This window comes from Diceros bicornis, chromosome 13 (assembly GCF_020826845.1).
Source record: "Diceros bicornis minor isolate mBicDic1 chromosome 13, mDicBic1.mat.cur, whole genome shotgun sequence".
NCBI classification, from domain to species: Eukaryota; Metazoa; Chordata; class Mammalia; order Perissodactyla; family Rhinocerotidae; genus Diceros; species Diceros bicornis.
The window spans coordinates 47,032,350-47,054,439 of record NC_080752.1 but is presented as its reverse complement, the minus strand read 5'-3'; the positions used below and the strand labels follow the sequence as shown (position 1 = coordinate 47,054,439).

Sequence of the window (22,090 nt, the reverse complement as noted above, 5' to 3'; positions counted from 1 at the left end):
GAAAAGCACCATGATGGGCTATTAAAATAACAATTACAACAATATTAATATTTAGTGAGTGCTTACTATATGCCAAATAAGTTACTCACTCATGGTCCTATAGTCAATAAGATACATTTTTATTCCTCTTTACAGTTTAAAGAGTGCTTGGACACTTGTGTTCCTCGCTTGGGAACTGCATTGGGGTCATTAATGATAAAGGTAACAGAAGATCTAAGACCGGTCAGTTCTACTATAGAAACAGCAAAGGGCCAGGGCCAGGGAACACACCCTATTCCCAGTTCTGTGTTGCTGCTTCTGTGTTGCTAGGAACCTTTCTGGACCTCCATTTCCCTCTTTGTAAAATGGAGAATGAGAATAAAAAGTTCACAGACTCTATGGCTACACTGTCCAAATGAGGAGGAGAGTGGGGATCAGTTGAAGTCATGGGTGTGGCAGCATTTTATAAAATGTAGAACAGGAATCTCAAACTCAGATGCCTAAGGAGATCAAGCAGGTGATGTAAATGAGTGGATTCATACTATATTATTTATATTAGTTTGATTCTGTCACTTTGCATATTTTCAAAATTGGATTCTTTTTCGCTTTCATAAATAAATATGCATTTCCCCCACCTTTCTTCAAACACACTGCCATCTTCAGGTATCTTTAATTTTCTCTTTTTAATGGAAATGTGGGTGCAAAAAATCATTTCATTTTCCTCTTTATTGTAAGAAAAACAGCACGAGCGTGATAATAAATAGCTACTAACACTTAGTTTAATTGTCTGGGAGCAATAGGGAGTGGAGGAGACTTTGGCAAAGAGAGAGCTCATGCCCCACCTGAAGAGTGTGGCCACTACTCAGCTCCATGAGGACAGGTAAGCCTGACGGAGCCAAATCCTCCTGTTTTTTTCAAGAGAAGGCAGAAATCTGGAGTTTTATGCAAAATCTCACCAGTAGTATAAATTGACTGCTAACTCAGTCTATTTTCAAGACGGCAGTAAGAACCATCCTTTTAAAATATAAGTCAGATCATGTCAGGCTCTGCATAAAGCCCTGCAAAGGCTCCTCAAAATGGCTCCTGCAAAGGCCACAAGGCCCCAGGCCCCATAGGATCTATACCCCTCCCTCAGGCTGTCGTTACCTCTCTGCGGTTGCCAGGCAAGCTTCTGCTTCATGCTGTTCCCTCTGCCTGACAGACCCTCCCCCATACCACATGGCTCAATCCCTCACTCCCTCACCTCCTTCAAATCTTTGCTCGAAAATCACCTTCTCAATGAGATCTTCCCAGACCACCCTCTTTAAAATTGCAAACCTCCCCTAAACATGACAGTCCTAATTCCCCTTACCCTGCTGTTTTCCCTTGAGCACTCATCACCTATAGCATACATATCCTTTACTTCTCTGTGATGTTTACTGTCTGTCTTCCATTACTAGAATGTAAGCCCCAAAGGGGCAGGGATTTTGTTTATTTTATCTACTATATATCCTATGAACCCAGAACCATGCCTGGCACACAGTAGATGCTCAATAAATATTTGTTAAATGAGTGAATTAACTCAATGTTTAAAAACATCTTGAAAGTGAATCAAAACATATCTGAGGCCAAATATAGCCCTTGAGTCCGTAGCTGTAAAAAATGCTAGTGCCCTTATATAATGGGAGGGGGGAGAGTCCTGGGACACACCCACTCCCTAGGAGGTTCTGGGTAATGGTCACCCTTAATCCTTTGGGGTAGTGGTTTGAAGTCCATACAGCAAAGTGTAGTAGCAAGTGACCTCCTCTTGGCCCCCAACATCAGCAGGGCTGGAAAAAGTTTACACATCCCTTATTCTATCTCTCACCCCAATTCAGGGTGACTCAGTTTCCATCTTCTGAATGCTCCTCCCCCCTCCCAAGGAAGAGGAGATGGGAGTGGGGAGCAGAGAGATGTACAATCTTCATCAACAAACAGACATTTATTGAGCTCCTGATGTGTGCCAGGCACCAAGGAGGAGCACATAGAGGTATTAGATAAAGTCCTGGCCCTCAAGGAGCTTCTTGATGACCAGGGGAAAGGAAAAGGGGGCGAGCAGAAGCTGGTGTCAATCACAGGCCTCGCTCCTCTCTCTGGTGGTCTCCGGAAGTGGGAGGGTCCAGAAAGGGACAAGTGTCCAAGACATATATGCACAGGCCACACATGTACAAGACACATGTGCAGAGCCCACACAACTACAGAACCCGTGTATAAGACACGAGAAGTGTGTGTGTCATGCATGGGCGGGATTCACGTGGTGCAGAGTCCGTACGTTCATAGGCCACATGGGTATGACACAAGAACCGTTATCTCCCAGAGCTGGGTTGGCTAGATGGGGGAGGGCTCCAGGCCCCAGCCAGCTAGGCCTCTCAGGGCTGGGGCTGGTACTGGCCCTCTGTGGCTGTGAAGAAGTCCTCCAGCACGCTGCGCAGGTAGTCAAAGGTGGGCCGGTCCTCTGGGCGCTCCTTCCAGCACAGCATCATGAGTTGGTACAGCTCATCTGGACAGTTGTCAGGTCGCACCATGCGGTAACCTCGCTCCAGGTTCTGAATCACCTCAGGATTGGTCATCCCTAGAGGTTAATGGGAGAAACAACATCAAGGCTCCAGACTTTATAATTTTTTTTCCCCCCAAAGCCCCAGTAGACAGTTGCATGTCATAGTTGCACAGCCTTCTAGTTGCTGTATGTGGGACGCGGCCTCAGCATGGCCGGAGAAGCGGTGTGTCGGTGCGCACCTGGGATCCGAACCCGGGTCGTCAGCAGCGTAGCGCACGCACTTAACTGCTAAGCCATGGAGCCAGCCCAAGGCTCCAGACTTTGGAAGCCCACAGACAGGGAAGATGTTCAGAATATTTAACAACTGCATGGTGTGAGCACCAATCCAAAAGGATCTTGGTCTTCGTCAATGGTAAGGCCATACCAGCAGTCCCTGCTAAATGTCAGCAGTTCCACTTGGAGTGTCTGCTATGGCTTGAACACTCAACGACACACATATGTTGGCTGTGAAATCTTGGGTGAGCCACCTTACCTCTTTGAGCCTCAGTTTCCTCATCTGGAAAATGGAATCAATAGTAGCTCCTACCTCATAGAGTTGTTATGAGGATTGAATGAGAGAGTGTGTATAAAACACCGAGTATACTGCCTGGAGAAGAGATGCTACATAAAGAGTATCTGTGATTATTATTATTTGGTGGGGAAAGATGGGGTGGTCAGGGCCCAGGGCAGGATGGAAGCTCACAGCCAGGACAATGGTGAGGCTTCTCCAGCTTTGGGAAGAACCATATGAGATGCTACATCAGGAAGCCAGATGGACCCTGGGCCCCAGCAAAGAACACCCGACATGGGGCAGAGAAGGTTCACCAGGCCCCTCCACAACCCAGAGGAAATAATCTTTGGGCCAGTTCCCACCTTTTGTGATGGGTCCCCTGGGAGGCTCCTAGCACGTGGACCCCAAGAGGAGCTGCTCTGGAGAACTGCGTGGTCATGGCAGAAACATCACTTCCTGTTTCTAAATGACCCATGTGGCCTCTGGTTTCTCCTTCGGTCTCCTGAGAAGAGACTGTGGCAGGCAGTCTCCAAAGACTAAACTCTTATAGGGTCCTAACAAAATGGAAGTTTTGCTTCTACAAAGCTTTGGACCTGACCCTGGTCCATAGAGACCCCACTTCCCCAGGCCGCCCCCAGGAGGTTTCTAGCTATGGGCCCCTCACATTTCAAAATCAGGACACTGGAGGACACAGGCTGGGGAACTAAACACCTGTGGTTAGAGTCCACGGTGCAAACCCATAGGCTACACCCAGCCTAAATATAAACCACAGACCTGCTTTGGTTTGGCCCCTGTTGTGTTTTTAAACAATTTGAATCAATCACCAATATTTGAAAATGGGCAAATTCTCCTAAAACTTCAAGCCTTGGCTTCTCTTGAAAAAACAAAAGTTCTGCTTCTTGGGCCCCCACGTCTTAATAGCAACCAACTGCTGGAGCAGATGCAAGTTCACCCAGGTCCCCCTTACTCCCCATTGTCTCCTTGAGCCTGAAGCCGTGTGTCAGTTGCCATTTATCATCATTCTTTCACTGCCTGTTTTCTTCTAATAGAGAAATTCTCTAAGGGAGCAGTGAGGGCCCTTGGTAGGACGACTTGGAGTGTGGTTCTAGCCCCACCGCTGCCCCTGGACTCTGTGAGGGGGCAAGTTCAGGGCAGGGAACTCCTTCAGACTCTCACCTGCTTCTAAGGTGCCTTTACCTTCCCAGGAGCAAAGTTCTATGCGCAGTGCTCTGGGGATGCGGGAAGCTTCTGCAAATCCGGCTACTGTGCTCCATGACCTCCCTACCCTGTCTTTGTGTTCCATTTCCTTTTCCCAGAGTTTCCTAGCAGGTTCCTTTCAAAAAATTCCATCCCTGCCTTGGCTGTATTCAGGGATAAAGAACTTTGTCCAGGAGGTAGAAGGAGGGGTGGGAGAGGGTGGGAATTAGTTGTTTGCATGTCTCTTTCACTCTTTAGATGGAAAGCTTCAGAGGGAAAGGAAGTCAGTGTTTAGTGAGCACAAGCTCTTTCACAAATAGTCTTGTTTTTTATATTAGAAAACTAAGGCTCGGAGAGGTGAAGTCACCTGCCCAAAGTGATGATTAATAAGAAAACCTGAGGGGCTGGCCCGGTGGCGTAGTGGTTATGTTCACACACTCCGCTCCAGCAGCCAGGGGTTCGCAGATTCGGATCCCAGGTGCGGACCTACGCACCGCTTATCAAGCCGTGCTGTGGCGGCGTGCCACATATAGGGTGGAGGAGGATGGGCACAGATGTTAGCCCGGGGCCAGTCTTCCTCAGCAAGGGGAGGAGGATTGGCAACAGATGTTAGCTCAGGACTAGTCTTCCTCACCAAAAAAATAAAAATAAATAAATAAATAAATAATAATAATAAAACCTGACACTCTTGAGTGCTTAGTAAGGGCCAGGTACTGTTCTAACCTCACATTTTACTGATAGGGCGAGAAGGAGTGATCTGATCAAAACCAAAAAGAACGTTAGTATCAGTGGCAGATCTGGTAATAAAAGGCATGCCTCTTGCCTCCCAGGCTAGATCTTCTACCTACACTAGCCTGCCTGTGTTAGAACTAAAGAAAAGAGCTGGGATTATTGAAGGGAGAGAGAGCCAGCGACAGAGATGGAAGCCAGCCCTGGGAGATGTGGCACCTGATTGGGGATGTTGGAGTCCCACCCCCAAGAGAATGGAGGAGAAGCAGCTAGGAAGTTTCAGATTCTGAGCCTGGGAAGAAGTGAGTGGAAAGACGTGAATTTGCTGCCCTTCCCCACCACCCTTTCAGTTCCTGCCCTTGGTCCTGACCTGGGTAAGGGATGCGGCCATGGGTGACAATCTCCGTCAGCAGAATCCCAAAAGACCATACGTCCGACTTGATGGTGAATGTCCCATAGTTAATGGCTTCTGGTGCTGTCCACTTAATGGGAAACTTGGCCCCTGGAGGGAGGCAGAGCGAGATCACCTGGGTCTGCTTAGCCCGACCCTGGAGGCTCCAGACTTCCCCTATATCCCATACCTACCCTCCCTGGCTGTGTACTCGTTGTCCTCAATGAGGCGTGCTAGGCCAAAGTCTGCGATCTTGCAGCTCAGGGTGTCAGATACCAGGATGTTGGCGGCCCTCAGGTCACGATGGATATAATTCCGCTCTTCAATGAATGCCATGCCCTCTGCAATCTGCAGGCCAGGTACAGGTCACCAGTCCTGGGCCAGACATCCATACCCCACTGGCCTGTGCCCATGCCCAGCCCCTCCCCAGTCTCCTTACTTGGGCTGCCATGTCCAAGAGTTTGTTGATGGTCAGCTTGATGCCTGTGGAGGTCTTGAGAAAATCCACCAGGCTCCCTGTGGGCAGAAGCAAGAGTTGCTGACCCAAGTTGCCCCGGGGGGAAGCTCCCAGACTCTTCTCTAACTAGGGGTCTAGAAGCAGTGTCTGACATACGGAATGGAAGAGTAAGAGCTGAAAATGGAGGAGTGTGTGTTCAGAGCGCCCAGGATATATGAAGGTCTTTTCCCAGGGAGTAGGATGGGGCATGCTTGGAGGGGTCTGTAAACTTCTTGTCACCAATGGGTTGAGCTCAAACTCCTCAGCCAGGCATGCAAAGCGTTGCATGGTCCACATATGTAGTTTCTTTTTTTTTTTTAATTTTATTTATTTAGTTTTTCCCCCAAAGCCCCAGTAGATAGTTGCATGTCATAGCTGCACATCCTTCTAGTTGCTGTATATGGGACACGGCCACAGCATGGCTGGAGAAGCTGTGCGTCGGTGCGCACCCGGGATCTGAACCTGGGCCGCCAGCAGCGGAGCGTGCGCACTTAACCGCTAAGCCACAGGGCTGGCCCAACATATGTAGTTTCTTATCTCCCTCCACTCCTGCCTCTTTCACTCCACCCTCCCCAGACAATTTTGAGATTTTTCACATAACCACTGGACTTTCACCCAAAGTCTCCTTGTCCCATCTCTGCCTCCTAAAAACTCTACTTTCCTTTTGGACCGGCCCCGTGGCTTGGCGGTTAAGTGCGCGCGCTCCGCTGCTGGCAGCCCAGGTTCGGATCCTGGGCACACACCGACGCACCGCTTCTCCGGCCATGCTGAGGCCGTGTCCCACATAACAGCAACTAGAAGGATGTGCAGCTGTGACATGCAACTATCTGTGGGGGCTTTGGGGGAAAAAATTAAATAAATAAAAATTATAAAAAAAAAAGAATAGAAAACTCTACTTTCCTTTCATGGCTCAGCTAGACTATTCGTCTAGGAAGCCTCTCTAGATCCTACCAGCATAATAAATTGTATCATCATCTACATTCCCCATGGTATGCTGGAACTTTCCTATGGCACAAATTCTGGTTTTCCTAGTGCACATAACTAAAATGAGGTTTCCCTCATAGCAGGAACCTTGTTTCGTCCATCCATGTTCCCAGTGCCCAGCCCAAAGTAAGCAGCAATAAATATGTGCTGAGAGGCCAGCCCAGCGGCGTAGTGTTTAAGCGCGTGTACTCCACTTCGGCGGCCCGAGAGATCACAGGTTCGGATCCCGGGTGCACACTAATGCACCACTTGTCAAGCCATGCTGGGGTGGCGTCCCATATAAAAAAAGTAGAGGAAGATGGGCACGGATGTTAGCCCAGCGCCAATCTTCCTTGGCAAAAAGAGGAGGACTGGCATCGGCTGTTAGCTCAGGGCTGATCTTCCTCATTAAAAAAAAAAAAAAAAAATGTGTGCGGAATGTATTTAATGGAGTATGGAAAGAGATGCCTGGGGGCCTGAGGGACCACCTCTCTGGTAGCAGAGAGTGACTAGGGGAAGACCAGGGATGGGAGTTGCTGGAATGGAGCTTGTGACTGATAGCACTTTAAACAAGAATTTAAAACCTTATGTGAGGGCCGGCCCTGTGGCTTAGCAGTTGAGTGCTCGCGCTCCACTGCTGGCGGCCCGGGTTCGGATCCGGGCGCGCACTGACACACCGCTTCTCCGGCCACGCTGAGGCCGAGTCCCACATACAGCAACTAGAAGGATGTGCAGCTATGACATACAACTATCTACTGGGGCTTTTGGGGGAAAAAAATAAATAAATAAAAATTAAAAAAAAAAAACCTTATGTGAAGATGACAGCAACCTGAGTATCCCCGTATGAGTGCTGAATTAGTTACCAAACATAAAGGCCTCACCCAGATGCAGTAAATATGTGGACATATACTGCCATTCCTCCAACATGTCCACGAGGTTGATAATCAATCCTAACACTCACTTCCAGTGAGCCTCAAAATCTTTCTCAACACAGATCTCCAAGCAACTACCAATTGAAGTTGGCCCACATGATAAAACCCATTTGCCATTTCCAGAATCCATTCACCAGTCAACAGCTTTTTTCCCTTCCTGAAAAAGGGACAGATCTTATATTCCCAAGAATCAGAGCCAGATAACAACAACAAACGGCCCCCACCGTTCTCCATGTATTCCGTGATGATGTAGATGGGTTCCTGGGTGACCACCGCGTAGAGCCGGACCAGCCGCTGGTGTTGCAGCTGCTTCATGAGGTTGGCCTCGGCCAGGAAGGCGTCGGGGGACATGCTGCCCTGCTTCAGGCTCTTCACTGCTACCTTCGTGTGCCCGTTGTAGTACCCTGGGGCAAGGAGAGGTTGGGGGAGTACTCAGAGCCCGTGTCCCCAGAGCCAGGCAGCTGCCCTGAAACAGGGCGCTGTTGCGGGGCTCTCAGCGGACGCCTCCCCTCCCCACTCCCCCGAAGTCCTGGAGGGCCTCACTTACCCATCCACACCTCCCCGAACTGGCCAGCCCCCAGCCGCTCCACCAGCTTCAGCGTCTCCCTGGGAACCTCCCACTCGTCTTCCCACCACGGCTTCTGGGGCTTCTGGGTCTGGCAGGGGCGGCTCAACCGCGTGCACAGCCCATCCGAAGCATCTGCGAGGACAAGGCAGAGGGGTAGGGCTGTCAGTATGGCGATACTCCAGTGCCCCCACCCAGTCCCCGCCTCGCCAAGTCCCGATCTAGGGGAAACGGACTGGCAGGGGAGGTGTTGGGCTGTCACCCGCCACCTGGGGCTATAGGGTACCACACTTCGCCCACTGCGGGGAATGAAGGAGCATACTGAGAGATGGGTGGAGGGTACCCCTGAGAGGGACTTGGGGGAGGCAGGCTGATAGGGCACGGGTGAAGGAGCCTCAGGCGCACGTCCAGGGGCTCCTGCCAGGCTCACTGGTGTAATGGCGGACCAGCTCATGCAGGCCGGGAAAAGTGATGCGGGGGGAGATGTAGAAGCCGCCTTTGTCCAGGTTACGGATCTTGTAATGTTTCACCACCTCTCCCTGGTTCTGGTCGAAGTCCCGGACGGACAGCGAAAACGATCCTGAATGAAAGAACGGGTGAACGAAGGCAAAAGAGGCGGGGGGGGGGGGGCGGGGGGGCCTCCCGCGAGTCACGCCTCGGCCACCGCGCCCCTCCGGTTGAGCTCACCCGGCCCGCACCTCCGGGCTGCCCGCGGCCCCGCCCACCGCCCACCGGGCCCGCCCAGCCCCTCACCCGCCGTGCTCTCGCTCTCCCGGATCAGGAAGGAGCCGTGCGTGTTCCCGGGCGCCAGGAGCTGCCGTTCCGCGTCCTTGCGGCTCAGGTTCTTGAAGAACCAGCTGCGCAAGGCAGAAGCGAAGGCTGTCGACTGTGGGTCCCTTCTTCCTCCATCACCCTCAAGCACTCACCACCACCCCTAGGGGCTCTGCTCCGGAGTCCCTAGATTTGCTCCCATCCATCCCCACGACAAGTCCCCACTCACGGTTCGGGCTCCAGGCTGTTCGCTTTGGCCACGAAGTTGAAGGGGATGAAACCTTCCTGGCCCGTGGTCAGGGACTGTGCCTTCCACCATTCGCCGCTCCTGCGCGACAGCGGCAGTCAGCGCAGTCTGCCCAGCCTTGGACTCAGCTGGAAACCCTCCCTCAGAGCTCCCAGTTACGCCATGCCACCCCACCCTCCAGCTCAGCCCTCGAGCCTTCCACTTTGTCTCAAAGGCGCCCACTGCAAGCCAGCCAGGGGCCGCAGGAGGGCAGCGATACCCGGGATCCCCACTCCCTCACATACTCCCGCAGGGCAAGGATGGGTGGGGTGGAGGGGACACTCACTGCTCCAGGATACGGAGCTGTTCGCCCTTCTCGAAGCCCAGGTCTCCATCGTGGGAGGGCTCATAGCTGTGCAGGGCGATAACCAGGTTGTCTGTAAAGACAGGGGGCATCAGGGAGAAGCGGCCTGGACTCGGCTGGGAGCATGGTGTTCAGAAGTTACCGGGCAGCGGACAAGACTGAGGGCAAGAGGCAGGATAGGGTAGAGGGGAGGTGGGGAGGAGATGGAGGCCGACAGCTGAAGATCTGCAGGCCTTATCTTCCCAACCCTGCTGGTTGAGGTCACCTTGCAGAGGGGAGGCTGGGGGGTTGGAGCCCTCGTAGGTTACCAGTGGATCTCGGACCTCAGAGCCATTCCGCATAGGCAGCTGTGGAGTAGAGGATGAGAGCGAGGTCAGAGAACAGCAGCTCAGTCAGACCCTGGCTCCCCTCCCCACCACCCTGCTCTCCTTCACTTCTCCATCCTAGCTGGGTCTTTTCCCTGAATTCACCAACTACTTGCTGTGTGGCCTTAGGAGAGTCCCTTCCCTCTCAGAGCCTCTTTTCCTTTCTGTATTCCAGGAATGAGAGCCGCTTTATTATTCCCAGGACCTTTTGTGGTGGTCCATTTATTTCTTCTAGGTTGTGCGCTCCACCCAACTCCCTCACCAAACCCCTTGTCTTGCCTCTTACCATGGCCTTGCCATCCAGTGGGACTATGGGGTAATGGCAGTTCTCACACACATCGATGTTTTCCATCCAGTCATCTTCAGGGTTTGAGCTGCAGCTACAGCCCATGGTCCCTGGGGAAATGGAGAGGGGGTTGAAGGGGGTCCCCCAGGATCTACTCCCCCAACATCAGACATGCTAGGGCCTAGCCCTGGGAATTTCCAGAAGTACCTAAGATTGTCAGCCCCCCACCCCCCATTCACCAGCCACAGAAAAGCTGAAATGGTAACTCCCGGCTGATGCTCCCTCTGAGCCCCCAGGCCACAAAAGTCACACACTGCCCGGGCTAAGCCCTGGGCCCCGCCCTCCCACCTGGGGTGGGCAAACCGCCACAAGCACCTTTGTTAGTCTAGTTGCCCACTTCCTGCCTCTCCCCCCTCCCTCTCTCCCTGCCCATCCCCCATGTTGGGGGACTACCTATGAGAGATCACACAAACTTCCCCAAGCCTTGGGGGAGACCTAGGTTTTGATCCTCCCCTACCAGAGAGATGTGTGCGCCCCACATCCTAATTACAATTCCCCTCTTCCTTATTCAGCCAAGGAAGCTGAATAAGAGACTCTTGCTCCCAAAGGTCAGCCATCAGGCCTCTGCCCCCCCACCCCCTTACACAAAGTCTCCTTCGGAAAGTTCTTTCTGCTTCTCCCCAGCAGAAAACCCTTAGGCGGCCCTATTGGCCATAACTTTTTCATTTGTTTGCCTGCTTCAGCAGTGGAAACTTTTTGTCAGATGAAATCAAGCAGAACCCCCTAGATAAGCAGGTAAAACAGGACCTGTTCCTCCTGAAGCAGAATGGGGGCCTCGCTCTGAAGCCCCTAGGAGCCCCCAAGGCACCTCCTTCCCCAGAGCTGCTCCTCAGAACTTCTTGGAAAGCACTAGTCCTCAGATAAAATTTAATTTACCATGCATTCAAGATCCTTTAATATCAAGATCAAATCCACCACCTCAGTCTGTTCTACTACACACACACACACACACAAGCACCCCCACCCGCACTCTCACACAGCCCTCTTTCTGAGCTACCCTCGCCTTTCCCAAACACCTCACACTATTTTCTTACTCCTTGCCTTTGCACATGAGGTTCTCTTGCCTTGGAGTGCTCTCTTTTGTGCACCTCTTGAACTCCAACTCAGCCTTCAAGGCTCAGCTCAAATATCATCTACTCCGTGAAGCCTTCCCAATGCTCTTTGCTCCTTCAACATTCTTCACAGACCACAACCATCAACTTAGGCCCTGAGTGCCATGATCAGGCTGATTTATATGTCAGTCCCATTGCTGCTCCCATGCCCTTGATGAGATGAGGGCTTCATCAAGAACAGAAACTATGCTTTATGTGCCTGAATGCCCTGGCACCCAGAACTAGTGGGCGTTAATAATTGTTGACTGGTGGGTGGAGGGTTAAGGCACAGATTCTCCCGTCTGCAAAGTCTTAGAAACCACCAAGTCTAACCTCTGATTTTAGACGAGCAAACCGAGGCCCAGAGAGGCCTGCTGAAACTCACACAACCTCTTTGGGGCAGAGCAAAGCTAGAGCTGCTAATCCATGGCGGGACCAAGCGGAAGTGGGGAGCAGTGGAGGTTTTTTGGTTAGTAAGACTTAAGGGTATATGTCAATTATACCTCAATTTAAAGAAATAAAAGACTCAAGGACAGGCCCCAGAGTCAAAGTTCAAATCTTGGTTTTGACATTTACTGTGTGACTTTGCTGAAATCATTCTTCCTAAGCCTTACTTCTCCTTTTCTGTCAAATGGGAATCATCATCCTTTTCCCATAAGCTTACATAAATGTTAGCTTAGTTTGGAGCTTAGAAAGACTTCCACCAGTGCCCATTCTGCACGATCAACCGCTGCTCTGGAGGGTGGGAGAATGGAACTGGTAAATAATCCTCTTTGCTTTAGGCTCATGTTTCTTAAACTGAGATACTCATAACATCTCATGGGTACCAGAAGTCATGGGTGTGCATCTTCCCAGAGCGTGAGTGTTACCTGACCTTATTCACATAGTCAAACAAGCATAGATCTATTACGGGGGTAAATGCAAAATGTACATGGAATTGTAAGCCAAATCGAGAGACTTTCAAGGAAAAGGGTACACACTCACTCTTCTCCCTACTCTTAGGAGTCCTGGAGGGTGGGCAGGAGACATTAGAGAAATCCTGATTGGCCAGAGTCCACCCATCTGTGGCTGCAAATGGCTTTTTGACTGCTAATTTTATTATGGCTAGGAACTGATTAGCAGCAAAAGCCTCCAGAAAAGGACTGATAACCTGGAACCAGCCTGGGACGAGCTGGGCTATCTAGTAAGGTCATGGGCATCCTGTTGTTTGCGATATTCAAACAGGCCTTGGAAAACCACAAGTTGGTTATATTGTAGAGAGAACACCCACATCATATGTAGTGTGGACTTAGATCAGGAAGGTCCCTTCCAGGCTTGACACTCTTGGAGGCTTCAGAAAAGGGTAAGAGAAAGATGAGAAAAGTTTGAGAAAGGGGGATGAACTGGGGTACAGCAGTGAGGCAGTGAGGAGAGGCCAGTAGATTCATTTTTTTTTTTTTGGTGAGGAAGATCAGCCCTGAGCTAACATCCATGCTAATCCTCCTCTTTTTGCTGAGGAAGACTGGCTCTGAGCTAACATCTATTGCCAATCCTCCTCCTTATTTTTTTCCCCCAAAGCCCCAGTAGATAATTGTATGTCATAGTTGCACATCCTTCTAGTTGCTATATGTGGGACGCGGCCTCAGCGTGGCCAGAGAAGTGGTGCATCGGTGCGCACCCGGGATCCGAACCCGGGCCACCAGTAGTGGAGCGCGCACTTAACCGCTAAGCCACGGGGTCAGCCCAAGGAGAGGCCAGAAGAAAGGGCAGAAGGAATCTAGGCTGGAGACCATAGGGCTGGAAGCTGGTACCTGATCCAGGCTGGGGGGAAGGAAAATGAACCACACTTGGGCTAGGGTAGAGTGTAGGGTAGGAGAGCATACAGGCAAGACCTATATCCTGAACTGAATTTGGCCCTATCAGAGAGGACCTGACATCCCTAAAGACTGGGGCCAGGAGTGAGAGAAAGTCAAGGTGTGTTCATTAAGCTAAAAGGAACTCTGTAACTCTGCTGGGTATCTGACCCCTAGTGTTTCTTCTGTGGCTTGTTTTGTGCTTCTGGAGTCCTCTAACTGCAGGTAGTACATCCTGTCCTCTACGAAAGTGTAAGCTTTGGAGTGTAGGTCCTGGCAGCAATCATAACACCCCAGGATCTGGCAATGCCAGAGATTATTTTGGTGAGTGGCTTCCAGCCACTGGGAGCTACATGCTCTTAGGAGGCCCCAGGATAATGTTGGAGGCCTGCAGGTTATTCCAATATTTCAAAAATCTGAAGGGAAATTGTACTATGATTTGTTTCTTAGTTTGACAAATTGTATTATTGTTTCTTCAATGCATACTTAGTTAAGTCTCTAATTAAAATTTGACCTTGAAAACAAGAAAATTAGTACCTAAACGAGGTAGTTTAGTGGGCAAAAACTTCAAAATCATGAGCTCCATGAGGGCGTGGTACAACAGGGGTAGGGCAAAGGAGTCCTTGGGAGGGAAGAGTTTAGAAGCACTGATATAATTTACTAGCCTTGTTTTAAAGATGAAGATGCTGGAGGATCAGAGACGTTAAGTGATTTTCCCAATAGCACATGAGGGCTCTTGGCTGAGGTGAAACTCAGATCAGGCCCCTACGTTTTTTATCAAGGTCCCCTCCTCTCCTCTTCACAACGAAGGAAGTCTGAAGGGGGTGGGAGATCCTGAGAGATCATGGAGAAAACAGGGCAGGGAGGGAGGTCTGACAGAGTGCGGTCCACTCTCAGTCCAAAATCTGATCATTGTGCTGTTAACAAAGGCTTTTCTCTCCAAGGCAATTCTCCTTTTATCTAGAATGCATGTTTCTGAGTGTACATCGACCTGACTGGTGAATGCAAGTCTGTGCAGATGGAGGCATATGATTCAGTGAGCATCGTGCTTACTTGTGCACACCCGTGGGCGTGTATGAGTCCGAGTGTGCAGATGGATGTATAACAGAATGTGGGCATTTATAGTTAGTGCCTGTCCCTATGTAATTGTGAGGTCATATATGCATATATCTAGTTATACAAAATGTGGGTCCCATCCTTCTGGTCTTAGTTTGACAAAGATTGCTGGGTAGCCAAAACGATCTAATCAGGTTAATAAATGAGGTCAGTAAAAATAAAATCAAAATTAAAGCTTACTATAAATTTCTCATTGTCTGAAAGAGAAAAGAAGAAGAAGAAACAAAACAGATCTAGGGAATCCCCAGGGCTCTCAAAACCAGCAATGAGGGCAAATTCTGGGATGAATGAAACAGTACATTCTCTTCTCCCAACTCAGGAATTCAAAGTCAATAGCAGGAATTTTGTAGGTTCTAGACCTCCTCTGACTAGGGTCTGTAATGTTCTTGGTCAAACTCAAAGCTGCCCATGGTCCACGGAGCACTTTGTGCCAATTATAAAGGGGCACCTCTCGCTGGGGTTTCAAACTTGGAGAGTGGAATGAGGGCTAGATTTCAGTCCCCACACTTCCTGTCCCTCAGCACAGTGCTCAACACACACAGTGGCCCTGCTCACACAGTATAGAATTGATCAAAAATCCCGGGCTGCATGAAGCTCCTAGACTAGATTTTCTAAACTCAGGGCTGTTTAGAAATCATATCACGATGAGTTCTGATTCTTGCCAACTTCACTTTTATCAACTCCATAGATATGATCTTGCCGGGCTAGGCCTAGAATGTGTTTTGTCTTCTTAAAAAAAAAGAAAAGAACAGAAAAAGGAAACACTTTTCCTCCTCTTACCTGTAAACCTATTCATTTATGGAACATTCTGTCCAAAATGTGTGCCAGCTTCTTGCCTGGGTTTCTCAGGCTAATGCTCTATGTCAAGAGCAGGCAGGCTATTCCACAGCAGACCATTGTACTCTGGGCCACCTTGTGGCAAAAGCTGTCAGGAATAATTTAAAACATTTTCTTGGCCTTTTTCTTTGTCCAAGATTTGGTTATTGGCAAAGTTGCATATGTTCAGTGAAGAGCCTTAGCTATGGATGGCCACACAGAACCTCCATCATGACACTCAAGAATTCGAAGTGGTAGGTATGGTAAATAACTTCTAGTGGGTAAAACAGGGATGTGTCCTGAGTTCCCTCCTTTTTCATGTGTTCCTTTTTGATATAATACCACTTTTGAATGAACTCAGTTCACAGAGTTCACAAAAACAGAGAACAAAAAGATATCTTCTCTTATATGCAAACAAGATGGATTTATTCTCACAGACTGAGAGTGGCTTGAACATAGAACTGATTCTGCTGGTTAATTGTTGCCAGACACAAGGGCTATAGAGCAATTATTCTAAAGCTGGTGTTTTGGGGAGAGGCCTTCCAACTAGTAACTTGTGTGTACCTAGTAATCCCTTTTAGTGAGTCCCCTCCCTCCTATACCTCTGTGTGCATTTTGTTTCATGGGGGTTTTAACAGGATGGAGCCTTACTTATAGCTTGGCATCCTTGCTGCTTTATTAAAGTTTCTGGGAGTCTGTAGGTTGTGTGGAGGCTCAGCTCACCATGTCTGTGTCATAGTGACCCAAGTTCAATCTCGAGGCCTCCCAGTCACTCACTGGCAGAGGGCCTTTGGGCAGGTTACTAAACCTCTCTGAGCCTCCCTCAGTTCCTTCATCTTCAAAAGGGCAATAAAAATAGCACCCTCCTCTAGGGCTGTTGTGAGCATTATATGTAATATATAGATGATCCCATATAATAAAGTGCTTAACATGGTGTTTGGTACATAGTAAAGACTAAATAAATGAGAACAATACTTATTCGAGGCTAGCATGGACATTTCATTACCCCAGCCTTAAACATTTTCTAGACTAAAATTATCAGTCATTTTCATTCTCCTTCGTGATTTTTGGCATTTCCACGGACCACCTGTTTACCTTTAATATATTTACCTAAAATGGAAACTTCACTACCATAAATGGAAAACCAGTATCACCAGCCATAAATAGAAATCAGTATACATTGAAATAAACACATAATACATAAATTCACATTTGTAAACGTCCTTTCATTACCCCCTAAAATCACTCACCCTTGTCAATGGCACACAGGCCATATTTTGGGAAATGCTGCACTACGAGACAGAACTTTGGGCTTAGGCCTCTGTTGGTGAGTTAGAGGAGGCACAATTTTCTTAATGGGCCAGCTTATCGGCAAAAATTTAAGGAGTACATCTTATGTGCCAGGGTCTGATCTAGTGCTGGAGAAACAGAGGTAAACAGACAAAGAGATTCCCGTCCACTTGGCCCTGCCCCCTGTGACAGAGGTGGGTACCCCTCTGGCAGGTCACTCCATTTTCCAGGAGGCCATAAGGAAGGCCTGTCTTCAGCTCACTGATCGGTAATGTCTGTGACTCCCAACAACACTGATGACACAAAACAGCAACACTTGCCAGGAAGTTGCATCTCAAAATCACCACTATTACCCATCTACCAAGTTAATGATATTTAGCCAAAGCGATTAAAAAGATGAGGTAGATCTCCACGTATTTACATGGAAACATGTCCCAGATATAACACGGCAAACAAGTTACAGAATAGAACGTAGAGTGCAAGCCTATTTGCATTTAAATATGTATGTATAGGGGAGTATTTTAAGCCAGGCTCTGTGCTAAGCCTTTATTTGCATGATTTCATGTAATTCTCATAATAATCCTATGAAGTAAGTGCTATTATTATCTCCATTTTACAGATGCAAAAGCTGAGGCCCACACGGGGTAAAGTGATTTGTCTGAGGCCTCATAACAAATAAGTGATGGAGTGGCGAGTTGAACCTTGGTCTACCTGCCTCCAGAGACTAGGCTATTGCCCGCTATGCTTTGCAGCAGCCACACATGGGAGAATCTGGAAGGATGCACACGAAATTGTTTATGGTGAGCATATCCCAGAAGTGAGATTGGAGGGAGCTGCATCTCTTGTATTTCTTTACAGGCCTCTGTGCTGTCTGAATTTTTAAAAACCGCCATGTGCTAATATCGTAATTGAAAAACAAAAAACAACAAAACCACCACCAACGCAAAAACTCTGCCAAGAGACACAATCATTTGAGGAGGCTCAACTTCACAGCTCGCCCTTCCACTCCTCTCCTTGTCTCAAGAGGTGTAGGCATAGAATAGGTGATACGGAAAAAAAAGATTTTGCGACGAAGGAAGTTGGTGAAACACTGGGTCAGACAAAATCCATCAGGCTCCTTCTCTGGGGGCACTTTCAGGACTTTGACAAGCTAACGTTGACTGTGAAGTTAATACGGGACACTTTGTAGCTGAGGCCATGCTAATTTGGCCCCAGAACCCTTGTCTTTCCCCATGTCTCATGGAACTAGTGTTCTTTAGAACAAGCGTTGGAAATGCAGCTCCAGATACTTTAAAACCAACCCTGAAGTTGGTTGTCAGAGGCCACATCCCTGGATGGTGTCTTGGTCCCGCCTGCCCTCATCCCACCCACACACCCAGCTCTCCTCAGCATTGCTTTCACTGAATTCAGCTTGGCCTCAAAGCCATCAGCTTGTGGGTGTGTGTATGGATTTGTAGGATCCAGTGTGTGTCGTATGTGTAGGTCCGACTTCTGCCTCTGAGCCTACATGCACATGTACACTTTCCAGTGATGACGTGAATGGTGTTTGGGCTGGGGAGGGTGTGTGTGTGTGTGTGAAGCTGTGTGTGGGACCCTCCTCTACGGTAGACCCTGTGGCTCAGCCTAGAATTCTCACACCTGCTATACACAGGAAATAAGCTCATTTGCAAAGCCACACCACAAGTGTGAGGGAATGTGTGGTTTGCTGTCCTGCCAAGGTGCTGAGTAGGAGTAATTCCGGGTGTGGACAGCTGTCCCTTTGGTGCACCATTTGCAGAAGGAGGGAGAGCCTAACCTCTGTTAAGCTCCTGCTATGTGTCAGGTACTCTCCAGGGCACATCATAGTCATTATTTTGTCTTTGATTCCCCACAAGCACTCTGTAAGGGAGGGATTTATTATTGCAGCTTTACAGATAAGTAAACTGGAGTTCGGAGAGGTGAAGCCACTCATTCAAGGAAATGGCGGAACCGGAATTGTAGCTGGGTCTGCCTGAGTCTGAAATGCACGTTCTTTGCACTACATCATCCTCATTGGCTCTCTCACATTGGGTCTTGCTCCAAGGTGTCTGCCCTCGTGGTACCCAACGAGCAGAACCCAGGAACAGTGACCTTAGCCTCATGTCCTAGGTGCTCTCCAAAATGGGTCTTTGTCCTTCTCAGAACTGCCTTGACTCTTCCAGAAAGCCTTCCGGATCGCCTAAGGGAAGCTTTCTCCTGTCCTCTGAGCCCTCAGCCCATTCTCTTGCCCCATCACTTGGCCCTTTTTCCGTGGAGAAGAACCTCCGTCCCTGAGCCCCGAGGGTGAGGGACCCCATCTGAGTCATCTATGAACACAGCGTGGGTGAGAGAGACTGCCCCGCCCATCCAGGGTGTGGATGAGTCCCCCTGAAGTGCAGGCAGAGCCAGCATGTTTTCCCAGCTCCCACAAAAGGCTGCAGGCCTTGTAGTTGGGGACGGGAGAAAGGCTGGGGCATGCTGACTAGGCGGAAATTGTGTGTCAAGAAAAACTCCAAAGGCGGAAGGTTGAGGCAGAGGAAACCTGGAAATTCTTGCTCAGGTGGGGACTCCCCCTGTAAACTGAAGGCTCAGAGTTAGAAAGTAAGGAGTGGGCAGGTAGCTGACTATGCCTTCCTGGGCCTCCACCTTCCTGGAGTTTGAAGCACGAATCCGCAGGACCAATTGGCTCTACACATGCGGTGGCAGTGTGTGTGGGCCTGCAGCGGGAGGGAGCAAGCGGAGAGGGGAGGACATCCTATGGCACTTGGCAGGGGCAGGAATGGCAACTTTCCAGATGGAAGTTCAGATGTTCCTTGCCCAGGGCCAACTGCACCTCCATCGGGGATAAAAATAGCTCTTCCTCTCCCCTTCTCCCATCATTCTCTCTCCCTCTAACTTCCCAGTGTCCGGGCAGATGCTTCCGCCCATGAGGCTCCATCCCAGATGCTAAATATACCCTCACATATCCATCCGCTCCCAACGGGACACTCCTCCATCTCTCAAGCAGCGCAGGTCACTGAGGCTAAATCACTTCTCAAGTGTCCATCTGGATGCTCTGGGTGACTCCTCTCTCTCTCAGGAGGTTCTTGTCACCTGGGGCACCTGGGTATGCCCCAGAAACCAGAAGGATTCTTGGGTCCCCTAACTCAAGCCTATCGCCCTGCTCCATGGGGGGGTCACAGCCTGGCACCACTCTGCCGCTGCCCTGCTGAGAGACTGTGGGAAGGTAGTGCCTTGTCCTCTCTGGGCCTCAGGAGGCTCATCCATTGTGGGGTAAGGGACTGGACTTGGGGATTTCTAGAGGCCTTTTTACTACCTGACACTCCGTGTGCCAGATCTTCAAGAAAAATGCTCCCAGTGAGGTGGGGGCTGATGGTAGGCAGTGTGGCAAGAGCCAACAACCATGAAGGAAAGAGGTGATTCAGCTGTCTGCCTGCCTCCCCCGGACCTTCAGAAAGGTTTTGCTGTCCCCCTTCAGCTTGAAGGGCTGCTGCATACACAGGGAGCCTGGCCCCATGCCCAGCAGCGGCCCTCTGCTATCAGACCCCCCACTACAGCCCCTAGACCCCTGTTCCCAGTACTCCTTACCTGCCCAGCCCAGGAGCCCTCTGGCCCCATTCACATGGTCCTCCTGGCCTAGCCTGGCTGCCCAGACACAGTTTCAGCTCCCCTCGCCGTCGTAGCCACCGCCTGTCTCCCCGCGCCCACGTCCCACCCTGACTTCCTGCCTCCTCCTGAGGGCTCCTCAGCCAACCGGGCCCCAGCCGCCCAACCACAAGCCTCCAGCACCCTAAGCTTCCTGCCGCCATAGCCCCCCGCTCCTCAGCTCCTGGGGGTCCCCTACATCTCCAGCCCAGGCTCTACTCACCCTGAGGTTGGCACTTGGAGGATATTTGATGGAACTTCCCTCCTGCTCCCCGGGGTGCACCTCGGCAAGAGATTCAAGGGCAGCCTTTAAACCCCACTGAGCAAGGGGCAAAGCAGACATGCTCAGCTTTCAGCGAAAGGCAAGTAGCACTGCTGCCACATACAGCTGAGTGACCCTTTCATTACAGTCTGAGGGCAAAGCTAACATCACTTCAGAGTCAGAGGAGAGGACACTATGCCTGTTAAATAGTTGGAGAGCAGAACCCCCACGTAACAGTCAGATGTCAGGCTAACACAACTGCTACAGTCGGCAGTGCAGGACAATAGCCACGGCATCTCAGGGCACAGGACAACACCTTTTTTTTTTTGGTGAGGAAGAGTAGCCCTGAGCTAACATCTGTTGCCAATCCTCCTCTTTCTGCTGAGGAAGATTGGCCCTGGGCTAGCATCTCTGCCCATCTTCCTCTGCTTTATATGCGGGACACCTGCCACAGCATGGCTTGATAAGTGGTAAGTAGGTCTGCGCCTGGGATCCAAACCTGTGAACCCCGGGCCGCCGAAGCAGAGAACACAAACTTAACCGTTACGCCACCGGGCCAGCCCCAATAGCTTTTTTATTATAGTCAGAGGGTAGGCTAACACCACTCTTACAGACAGAATGCCGGACAACAGGCTGTGTAGGTGTTTAGGGAATCAGGCAGGACAACCCCATGTCTTTAAGAAGGCAGAGTAACAGCCTCTGCTGTAGGCTGAGGGCAGGACAACACCCACTAATTATGATTGTAGAGTAGGGCAACACTTCTAATTCAGGTGGAGGCAAGGCCACAGCCCCCGTTAGAGGCGCAGGGCCTGGCACCATCTCCTGCAACAGGTAGAAGACAGAACAAACACGCCTGCCCAGGCCCCCAGGTACAGGTAGCTGACTGGCAGGACTTTCTGTTGTAGGCAGGAGGCAGGAAACTTGTCACAAGGGCTAGCAGGCCAAGAGTCTCCCTTTCCCCCGGGGCCAGGCTAAGGGTGGCACCCATCATAGGCTGAAAGCCAGGTCACTAGTGTTATGAGGAACTCCAGGTGGCCTCTATCAGGCCCAAGAGCTGGGCCTTGACCTCACCTAGAGGAAAGTATAAATGCGTCACCACCCCTGAGCCTACATGAGTGAGCGGGTTGGGGGAGGGGAGCCCACAGAGCATTGTTGGGGTTTGTGAGGTCGAAGCTGATGCTGTGTGCACCTCAGCTGCAAAGGGAAGGGGGAGACAGGAAATGGGTGGGGGGAAGAGGAAGCCTGAGTTGGAAAGTCAGACAAAGAGGGTAACACAGAAACAAAGGCTGAGAGATGCAAAGTAAAAAAAAAAACCCTACAGAGTGACACAGAGCACAGAGTCCAGGCTGCAGGCCCCAGCCGCCCTTGCTGTGAACCTAAGCACTTCACAGTCCATCTCTGGGCCTCAGTACAACAGTAATAATACCGCTGGTGATAGTAACAATAAGCAATAGACAGTTCATCTTTATTGAGTGCTTATTGTGCATTGTCCCACTTAAGACATATTCAACTTCTTGTAGAGTGAGAATTAGCATTTCCATTTTAGAGGTAAAGAAACAGATTCAGGGGTTAAGGAACCTCTTCAAGGTCTGACATAAATAAAGCGTGGAGCTGGCTTTGAACCCATTCATCTGCCCATTTACCTAAGTCAC

General features: G+C 50.0%; 1 protein-coding gene across 2 annotated transcripts; it reads right to left on the bottom strand.

The window, feature by feature from the left end:
* Positions 1-1,920: 1,920 nt before the first annotated feature.
* LCK (LCK proto-oncogene, Src family tyrosine kinase) lies at positions 1,921-20,227 on the bottom strand. 2 transcript variants are annotated; one of them, XM_058553548.1, is made up of 13 exons: positions 20,120-20,227; positions 10,330-10,439; positions 9,944-10,025; positions 9,661-9,751; positions 9,318-9,416; positions 9,071-9,174; positions 8,748-8,897; positions 8,300-8,452; positions 7,977-8,156; positions 5,801-5,877; positions 5,556-5,709; positions 5,341-5,472; positions 1,921-2,569 (listed from the first exon to the last, which is right to left on the bottom strand). In XM_058553548.1, the coding sequence occupies exons 2-13, from the start codon at positions 10,432-10,434 to the stop codon at positions 2,367-2,369; spliced, it is 1,530 nt and encodes a 509-aa protein (XP_058409531.1). In that variant the 5' UTR covers positions 10,435-10,439; positions 20,120-20,227; the 3' UTR covers positions 1,921-2,366. The 2 variants fall into 2 exon arrangements, with proteins under 2 accessions (XP_058409531.1, XP_058409532.1); XM_058553549.1 differs by lacking the exon at positions 20,120-20,227 and having other exon boundaries at positions 10,330-10,560.
* Between the last annotated feature and the right edge of the window lie 1,863 nt (positions 20,228-22,090).